The 10547-nt window shown below is 43.6% G+C and overlaps 1 protein-coding gene across 1 annotated transcript; it reads right to left on the bottom strand.

Annotated features, from left to right (window-relative positions):
- Window positions 1–1227: 1227 nt before the first annotated feature.
- On the bottom strand, window positions 1228–5655 carry LOC124673757 (E3 ubiquitin-protein ligase WAV3-like). The gene is made up of 2 exons (XM_047209797.1): window positions 5413–5655; window positions 1228–3408 (listed from the first exon to the last, which is right to left on the bottom strand). Exons 1-2 carry the CDS (start codon window positions 5653–5655, stop codon window positions 1537–1539), a joined length of 2115 nt encoding a protein of 704 aa, XP_047065753.1. The 3' UTR covers window positions 1228–1536.
- Between the last annotated feature and the right edge of the window lie 4892 nt (window positions 5656–10547).

The following is a 10547-nucleotide window of genomic DNA, read 5'->3' as shown; positions in this document are numbered from 1 at the left end:
TAAATTTGTTTATATTTTTCGAAGTTTTTATATGTAATTTGTGTATGTTGCACCGCTTTGAATATTAACATTATTTAACCTACACATTTCTTCTATATACTAAATAAAAAAATATTTTAAAGTTTGGGGGCGGCGTTTGGGGGACGCGACTGGGGAGTAACGTCCCCCAAACGCGACACGAATGAAACACGTCCCCCAAATGTTCGATCCGGATGCGTTTGGGGGACGCTTTGGGGAACGCGGATGCTCTTATGCTTTTCCACTATCCTTGAAAAAGGAAGTGGTTCCACATAAGGGGGCCTCTTCCTTAGTGGCTCCGTTTGACATTAACTGTCGCTTGTGCTTCTTCGATTTCTTTAGACGGTGAAGTGTATTTAAGCCATTCATTCATTGGTGCTTCAATGTGCGCTGAAAAAGACTAAGGAATTTGCAAATCATCATCAAGATCAAATTCATTAGTAGTTTCCTTTACTTTACCGGTTTCTTTATAAGCATTGAGACAATGATATTCTACTTTTATTCCACCTTCGCATCCTAAATCAAATTTCCAAGTTTCTCTATTACGGCAAATTCTTTCCAGAAGTTTCCAAACTTGTGTAGCAGTGAATCCCATAAAAACTCCAGCCGAAGTTGGATCATCGACATTGGAGTTCCCAAGCGACGGGTATTGGAGTTTACGTGGACAACGGTCGCAACGCAACGCAACTACAACATCATGGTCCAAGCCTCTGCTCCCCAGACGTCATCTGTACTACAAGCTAAAGCCAAAGTGTCGCTTTTCGCAACAAAAACTTTCCGAGCTGCTAACATTGAGAGGCCAACGTTTCTGACGGACAACCAGGTGCTTGCAAAGGCGGCAGCAGGCAGAAGGCTCGACAATGACTTCATGCACTGGGACACCAAGCCCTTCTTAACCAAATGCTCAGGTGTTTCACATCAAAAGAGAGTTTAATGGTGTGGCTCACTTACTGTGACCATCAGATGCTTAGGAGAGACCTAGGATAACCTACTTATAGCTGTGTTTGTTCAGCTCATGCTATTTCCTACTGCCCTGTTATTTCTATTCTGCAGCATTTAGATTGGCAGGAGTTTGTAATCCATGATATACTTTGAAACTGAACTAAATACAAGTTCTTTTAAAAGAAAGTTTTACCCCAGATTCCTTTTTTCTAAGCTCTATATAAAAGCATGTAGGGAAATAAATAGTAAATACACTGACACCGGATATGAAATAACATCACCAAAGATCAACTAAAGAATTTAGGATACAAGTTGAAAAAAAAATGTTAGGTTACCAGACTATATACAATTCCAACCTTCTTATTCCTTACAGAAGAGGGTAATGCCCCAGTATGTACCCGGTATTCACTACCCAACTCCGTTTCTTTGGTATAAACCCACTACAACTCATAATATAACCAAATAAGCACAAGAATCAGGTACTATGTACCAACAATAAAGCTAATAGCTAAAATGAAAGGTAAGACGAAATCCTTATCCATTGTCAGCGCATTTGGTTGCCAAGACAACAGTCAGCTACCTTCCCGACGACCTGGCTGGCCGGACTCGTGGCCTTTGGCCCTGAGGCAAAGGGATATAGCTCTGAGAATGCTGTAGCATCTCAACCATGGATGGTGTCTGATAGGAGTGAACGACAGTGCTGCTATCTGTCGAGTCTCCGCGTGTTGTCGCTCGCTGCCAAGAATGTGAACTCAGTCCAGATAGCATGTACGCCCTCCCTGAAGCTTCATAGAGCTGGCGGCTTGCCATCCTCTCCTGCATCTCCCTCAGTTCTGCATCAAGGGCCATGGATAGACGGTCCCCACTCTGGCTTGCAAAGGACTCCGATAATCTCCTCCGGCAGTCCTCGAGAATGGTCACAGCCTCAGAGAGAGCACCCCTCTCTGCGGCAGACCGTGCAGATTCAATAGACTCAGCTGCTTGTATACGGTTCCTCTCGCGATCAACCTCAATGGATACAGCTTCAGATATGGTTGATGTCGTCCTGTTGATTTTTACCTCATCGCCTTGAAACTTGATGGTCTCATTTGTTACTAGATCCTTGTATGAACAAGCAACCTTTAACAGCGAGGTCTCTTCATGACACTGTGGGATGTTCACAGACAGCAGTATGTCTCTCTCCTCATCAGCGTACAGATGGCCAATATCAACTGAACAACTCCGTCCATCTCTTGTCACCTTGCTTGGGTAGCTACCAGATTTGATGGAACAGAGTTGAACACCAGGATGAACGCACTCCATGTTAAGTCGCATCTCCTGTACGACAACACTAAGAAGACCACCGATACATTGAGCAAATGCATCTTGCATCACGCCTTCATCTTCGATGAAGGAAAATGTGCCACCAGAAGCTTCAGCAATTGAATGCAAGGAGTCTGAATCATGGTCTGCTCCAAATCCAAAAGCATGAATAGGCAACATACGGCGTGCATCATTAAGAATAGATGGTGGGACAAGTGATCCATAATCTGCAGAGCCCCCTCGAACATTTGAGGAAACACTGTAGGTATCTTGCCCATCAGACAGAAGAATGATACTGCACACTGAGTTCTTATAGCTGCGATCCTCAATCACCTTTGTAGCTTTCTTGAGTCCATCAGCAATGTTTGTACCACCACCAGCACCAAGCGAGTTAATGGCCTGCAGAGCCTGCTGCCTGCCATGATGCGTCATTCGTTGAAGGTGGAAAAGCCTTCGAGCAGCAGATGAGAAAGCAATCACAGAAAGGCGATCTGACGGGCCAAGGTGTTGAACAACAAAACCCATTGCCCGCTTTAGCAGCGCCAGCTTGGTGCCTGCCATACTTCCACTAACATCGATCACAGTGACAAGATCAACAGGAGCACGGCGGTTTGGGGGGCGAACTGAGCTTTCATTGACCAAACTGCCAGTGACCTGGACTGAACTAGCACTGGGGGCTTTCAAATGGATCAGAACAGAAAATCCATCTTGAGATGATGACTGTGGAATGGATGAGAATTCTGGATACGTGCTGATCTCTGCAGTCTTAGTAGACCGAAAGTTAAGATTGTCAAAAGCTTCTGCCTGCTGTAACGGTTCATCATCATTGAAGTCTGTTGGCTCAGAAGTATGTAAGCGGCGAGCTCCTCGCTGGCGGTTTGGAACTTGGTGGAGAAGAGCCACATAGGCATCTTGCTGGGGCAATTGGGCTTGATTAATTCCAACTCTTCCTTGAGGAACGTTCAAAGAAAGTGACCGATTCAAGGGTATCTCTTTCCACTTTGCCCGACAGACTGGACAGACATGATTCCCATGTTTCACATTAGATGCGATACAGTGAAAATGGAACTTGTGAGAGCATTCAGCAGTGAACAAGGCTTGACCATGGCCAGATCTCATAGAGTCAAAGCATATTGCACATTTCCTCTGTTGAAGTACAAAAAAAAAATAGATATCAATATAATTATACTGAATTTTGCAAAACCAATTCAGAAATAAACAGCTTCTTAAAGGGCACATATATATGTGTTCTGAAAGACTAGGCGAAGCATATCTCTATCCCTTATGCACCTTACAGTTTTCCTCTTTATCTAGGTCATCTAACTTTAACTGGTGAAGTTCAGCACAGAATTAAATCATGCTTATATCATTGTGGAATCATCCTGATTATCCAACTTTAACAGATTAGTTGATATCACAAATACAAAGAGTGCAAAGAACAACGAAAGAGGGGCTCTGTCTTAAAAGGTAAGTGTATGTTTTGATGAACTGACCAAAGGACAAGGTGACACCTGTCTCCACTGAACTAGCATGTGTCACTTTTTTACTACAAGTCCTACACCTACGGAGTGAAATGAAATGGATGGAAATGGGTCTTATCAGTTTTGTTTCCATATTATGTAGCTGTAGCAGAAAGGGAATAGTGCCCGAAACATGTTCGTAGCAGTAGTGAATACTGAATGGACACAGATGTTTGCGACAACACAAAACCCCCTTGAACCATGTAGAGAACACAGCAAAACAAACTATAGCTCACTTTGCCAAGTGATTGTAGAAAATTTCATATACACATATATCAAGAAAATATGTTCATGTCAAAGTATACGAGATATTATTGAAGTGATTCAGCACAAGTATAGGAGTTATGAGGAGGTCCTTTCGCTAGGTCACTATGTGGAAGGCACGTACTTACGTATGCCGAAAATCCGGTACCGCTTCCGTTTTGGCGGAAACTGTTATTTCAATTGAGTTCCTTTTCCGGGGCCAAAGTTTCCGCTTCCGTTCTAAACTTTCTGTCTCTGTTTCCGGAAAAGGCTATTTGTTTCCGTGTTTGCTCGCAATGGACAAAATAATTCCGTTCTGCTCTTATACCAACACTACTACAGTAGTTTATAGCTCACTTTATCCAATTACCATATATCTCAAGTCTTCGTTATCTAGCTTCAAAACAAAAAATGCAAATTCACAGTCCAATTTAGCTAGCATTAACCTGTTGTCCACATGTTTTACTTGTCAAACGGAAAGTTGGTGAACATAGCACACAACAAAATGTCAACTAAATGAGGCGACGATCCCCGTGAGGTTGCTTGTTGAACCGGTCGTCAAACCAAGCATGCGGTTGGCACCAGTCAAGGCATACTCACCACACGAAAACAATATGAAGGAGAAGAAGCATTTCATCAATTTGAATGCCTCTTGCGCAGATGCAGTGGATAGCGCAAGCATAGCTGGTGTCAACAAGTTGGAACGTTGGCCATAAAGAAGGAAAGCTGGTGGTGGAGTGGGGATTGCTACACGTGACGGCGCCACGGGCAGGTGATGAGCAAAGGAGGGCAGACTTTTGGCTGTCCTTCTCAGGGGAGGGGGCAAGTGGAATTCATTAATAGTGGAAGTGGGCCGCGTTAAGCTACCCTCCAAGTCAAATATAGATTAGTGGATTAAAAGGTAATTGAGCAGATCACAGCTAGCATACTACTGTATCCTGATAGAGAAGTCGGGGTGTCTGCTATCTGATGCCCAGGGCAAGAAGTAACTGGTCCAGGGCCGCAACAGGTCAGAAAATGAAGCACATGTAAGGTAATGGTTTGGAAGGGACGCACAGGACAACCGACGACGGTAATCACAAGGAGAATGGCCGGCTCTCACGGTCTGCGCTCAAAAGTCAGAACGAACGAACTACAGGGGATATCCACATAAGAAATATCATCTAAATGAATATTAAACGGGTCGATTTCGGGAAAAAAACCCGAAATTCGCACGGATGCACAGCTAATCCGCTGTATATTATTAACATCTCAGATCAAAATCACTGAAAATGCAGAGCTCCCGATTCCCGATCAAACCAGAATTCCGCACCCTCGTTTTTGAATCAGAAACACAGACGCGATATTTACTGAGAAAATGCTCTTATACTGGGATCGACGGGCTCACCTTGGAGGAGGACCTGCTCCCAGACTTGGACCTCCGCAGCGCGCCCGCCGCCGGCTCGCCCTTCGCCGACCCCGCCACCGAAACGGCGGACTCGCTCCGACAGCCGCCCGCGAACGACGACGACGACGACCCGGGCCGGCGCACGCTGGCGGCGCCGCCGTCGTCGTCGCCGGCCACCGCGGGGACGTGCACGCAGAGGCGGAGGGCCAGCGCCCTCTTGGCCTTCCTCCACGCGCTCTCCATTCCCCAAAAACGCACGCCTCGGTCCTCGATTATTCGCAGGCCCAGACCGAGACCGACCCAGCTCTCCGCTCGTGGTCTTATACCGCCGCCGCCGCCGGCATGCGGTGCGTGGGGTTGGATTTGGAATCGGAGGGGCGGCGGCACGACATTGGAGACTCTGGATGGAGGTGGAGCGTTTGGGTGCGGCTCCTTCTCCTTGTGGTTTGACTCGCGGGAGGAGGAGGAGGAGGAGGAGGAGGAGGATGGAAACGTGCAACGGATACCAACAGGACACACACAAGGTCGCGCCGGCTTTAAAACTCTAGCGAGCGACGGGGGTAACAGTTACTACAACTTGCAGAGACGGCGGCGGGTTGGATGGTGGAGGTCGCTTAACCGGGGGCGGTGGCAGCGGGGGCGGTGCACTGTGTTGTGGGCCCTGTTTGCCAGTGGAGCAGTAGAACAAATTGCCAGCTTGGGGAAACTGCCGATCGATGCCAAATTGCATATTATATTTTCCTGCATTTCATTTTTTTTGTGAAGTTTGATTAATATTATGGAAGAAATTCAATATTTACAATGTTGAACGAATAGAAACGAAAGGATATTTTGAGATGGATATAACTGAAAGTGATTTATCTTTTTTCTTAGATTTTACATTTTCTTTGATTGAAATTGCCTTCCTCACGGTGAATCACCTACCACATGCATGTGCCAGACATGTCTTTTAAAATATATAGTACATTACACGGAATAAGTTCAAAAATATTATTATACAATTTAAGAAGCAACAAGTATACAGTTGACTACGGGAGGATCCAATCTTTATATACATCAACCATTGGATTAAGAATTATGATGTTCGACTAAACATTTTCGGAAGGCTTAGAATGAAATACCCCTCCTTATAAACCGTAAAGGTGCATGTCACCTGATCTGTGCATGTCACCGTGTGACATTCGATCTAAATCTAAATTTAAACATTGCGAAAAAAATTGAAAAAAATCATGCATGTTCACAGTACATATTAAGATAACCCCTGAAAATTTCAGATCAAAATTCGAAACATAAATGGAGAAACAAAAAAGACAATATGTCATTAATAGTTCCCGAATTTAAATCTGAGTTTCTCTGTAGACTATTCACATCTGAGTTTCTCTTTTTTGTTTCTCGATGTATGTTTCGAATTTTGATTTGAAATTTTCAGGGGTTATCTCAATATGTGATGTGAACATGCATGATTTTTTTCAAATTTTTTCGCAATGTTTAAATTTGGATTTAAGCCGCATGTCACACGGTGACATGCAAAAGGTGCATGTCACCTGATCTGTGTCCATACAAGAGCGTCTCCGGTAGAAAAAAAGGAAGATGTGAAATTGTAGCATATATAGCACTGTTAAAAAATCGTCCGATTTAACGATTAGTCATCTGATTGATCGCTACTTGATACTCACCGATTAGCTGATAAATTCATTTATCGCCTGATTAACTTATTTGTTGCCTGATTAATCGGTTGATTTTCCTATTAATTACTAATCGCCAGCCGACCGAGTTGACACCGATAAGCGATTTCCTCGAAATTGATATATAGTTGTCTAGGAAGTTAAACTACATTAACCCTAGCCTCTGCATCAATTCTCGATGCATACTATTACTCCCTCTATTTTTATATATAATGGTAAAATGGATTTCGAGGTAGAATTTTAACTAATAATTTAATCAACATAATATGAGTTATATGTCTCCAAATATATACCATTGGACTCATATTTGAAAGATGTTTCTAACGATATGATTTTAGTTTTATATAACTTATTTTTTAACGATAAAATTATAGTTTTGGCACGGAATACTTAGTGGCTTTATATATTAAAACGGAGGAGTATAAGACTGCTCATAGTGGGAGTAACATAGCTAGTAACATAATATATATCAAAGCATTTTGGTGACATGGCATGCTAATAAATGAAGAAAAAGAGTGAGGTGGTAACTAGCTATGTTACCATAACATCACACACCTCAAAGCAAGATGAGTCTACAAATAATAAATGATATAATGTATGACACCATATATAAGTTACTACCCACTATGAAGATAATAACCTAGACTAGTAATCTGGCATATGTTAGTAGTCTAAATTACTTACCACTATAACCAGCCTAAACTATAAACTCAACAAAAACCATGGCGATTTGAGCTCGCCGAGCAAAATAGCACATGACAAAGCTGTGTCCCTTGTACTCCTACGTCGGGGCAAGGAGATCGTCCACACGCAGCATTAAGTACTCAACCGTGAGGTTTAGAGGAGTTTGGTCATCACTTTGGTGCCTCCATCGAGTACGAGAGGAATACGGCTCGTCATAACCAGATTCAACCAATGCATGAGGCAAAGTCCTGGATGTTTTTATTTATTTGAACGGAAGTCCTGGATTTGCATGGAAAGCATGTATTGCATGCATGTTCTTGAAAAATAATTCACGACTTCTCATATGCACTCATGATTTAATTTAGATAAATGCATTCATGAATCCCAATTGCTAAAAAGTGCACGAAGGCTGGTTTGCACGGTTGAGCACTCGATTCCTGACCGTCTGATCGGGTTGGATCACGCCCACGCTCCGCATCGATTCCGACAGGTTTTAACCTGAGCGACCCACTTTTCTCACCTTCCGTTCCCCTTTCCCCACCGCCGACCCACCCCGCGCTGCTGCCGGCGCCATGCCGCTGCGCCGCCCGCGTTCGCAACCTCCTCTAGCCGACTCACCTGGTCGCCCCCCTCGGACCCCCATCGTCCCACCACCCCCACCCGCGGGGCACCCTCCGTTCGTCACCCTTTTGCCCTCCGAGGACGAGGACTCAGACGATGTCGGGGGCGTCGCATCCTTCGGGAGGAGCCGCCACGAGATGAAGCGGGAGCCCCGCCGCGCCGTGTAGTGGGGCATGGAGCTGGGTTCCGGGGGCGCAGCTCCCACGAGTTTCCGCAGCCGCTCCCCTGGGCTTCCATCGCCACGCCCCCGCGCTTCCACCGGCCCCTAAGTTTTGGCCGCCGCTCCCCCGGGCTTCTGCGGCCGCATCCCCGCGCTTCCAGCGGCGATGCCCCGTTGTGCTCTGAACAGCGTTGTCTGTGTAGTGGCTGTTCTGCCGGAGTCAACAACGCCTAGCACGGGAGCCGGTTGAACCGGAACATCACTGGTCAACAACCACATCTTTAGGCAGCACGCTGCAATACCAAGGAACTGTTCTTCGTTCCTGTTCGTGGTGCCTAAATCACGGGGTGACTTGGATCTTAGCGACATGTTCTGAATGATGGCTGAAAACTATCAAATTGTAGTCAATTTAGCAGTATCCAGTGTCAAGAAAAATCACCGATTCGTTTTCTTCGTCTTTCGATTTGTATGATTCAATCTTAGTACTAGTAGATTTCAGAGTAATGCACATGTTCTACAGCACGCTTGTCGTTATTGTAGCTGGTTGGATTCAGCAATTTGATTTTTTTTTCATGTCCAGGCTGGGCTGAACGCAATCAAGGATGGCTTTTACAAGGTACATGCCTAATGCCGGACTATAGCGACGAGGAAGGCAATATGCGACAAGCTTCAGAGTGTGTGTGCGCATGCAGATGAATTTCTGGTTTGCAGAATATTCAGATTGGATAATTAGTCAAATTGACTTACTCAATGTTCGGTTATTCATATGCAGAGGAGAATGACCAGATCGGGTGCTAGTGCGAGACGGAGCTGACCGGTATATTAAATTGCTTGCAGAACATAGATAAATTGTTTCCAGAAACATAGTTAAGTTGCTTTCTCATATTATTAACTTTAATTTGCAGTAATTAGCTAAGTTCATTTTACGTAGATTTAAGTTACTTGCAGAATATAGATAAGTTGTTTCTACGAACATAATTAAATTACTTTTCCACGCTGTTAACTTTGAGTTCATTTGCTTAGATTGAAGAAGCTGCTTTTGCAAAATAGATAAGTTGTTTGTGGCAATATAGTCAAATTGCTTTCCATGCTATTAACTTTGAGTTTATTTACGGAGACGTACTGAAGTTGTTTTTGCAGCATAGATAAGTTGTTTTTGGGCAACATAGTTAAGTTGCTTGGAATATTCAATTATGTTTATTATGTAGACTAGTCTATTTTTTGAACACCGATTGTAGGGGGAGTTGTTTTACTTTTGTAATTTTATTTTTCTCCATTTGAAATTAATTTATTAGTTTGTAAGTTGTTTTTTGTCACCATCGAACAAGTTGCTTTTTCGACATTTTAATTAAGTTGAATAGGAAGATTAGTGTAACTTGCACTTTAATTTCGAGGTGGAGCTACACCTCGCGGGGTTGGCTGCCACAAAGACAACAAATTGTTTCTTCGGACATCTTCTAAGTTGTATTTTTATCAGCGGTATATTAGTTCCGCATGTGAGCTAAGTTGTAATTTTGCACAATAAATTATAGACTCACGTGTTTGCTAAGTTATATACTCATTATTACTAATTTGTATACACCTACTGCAAAGTTGCATTTCCTACCTGTGAAGTTCCATACCTCTATACCTAAGTGTGAGCAATTACTTAGTTTTAAGGAGTAGCAATTGTGCTTCTCTAGTTGCAACCTAGTAGGGGATGACGCCAAATGCAACCCATTTTGGGGATGGATGGTAAAGTTGTGCATCATCATTGAAACTTGTCTATCATCGTGTCTAAGTTATCTACCAGTAGTACTAAGTTAGCTAGCATCATTGTTATCAAGTTTTGTACCATTGTCGTGAAGTTGCCTACCGATTTGCCGTGACACAACGACGCTTCGACAAAGACAATAAATTGTTGGTTCAAACATATACTAAGTTGTATTTTCATGCAATATTTATTGTTGTCGCGCATGAGCTAAGTTGCTTTTGCAGAAATAAAT

Source organism: Lolium rigidum, chromosome 7, assembly GCF_022539505.1.
Source record: "Lolium rigidum isolate FL_2022 chromosome 7, APGP_CSIRO_Lrig_0.1, whole genome shotgun sequence".
In the NCBI taxonomy this organism is placed as follows: Eukaryota; Viridiplantae; Streptophyta; class Magnoliopsida; order Poales; family Poaceae; genus Lolium; species Lolium rigidum.
Note: the sequence above shows the minus strand (reverse complement) of the source record. Positions and strands in the feature narration are given on the sequence as shown.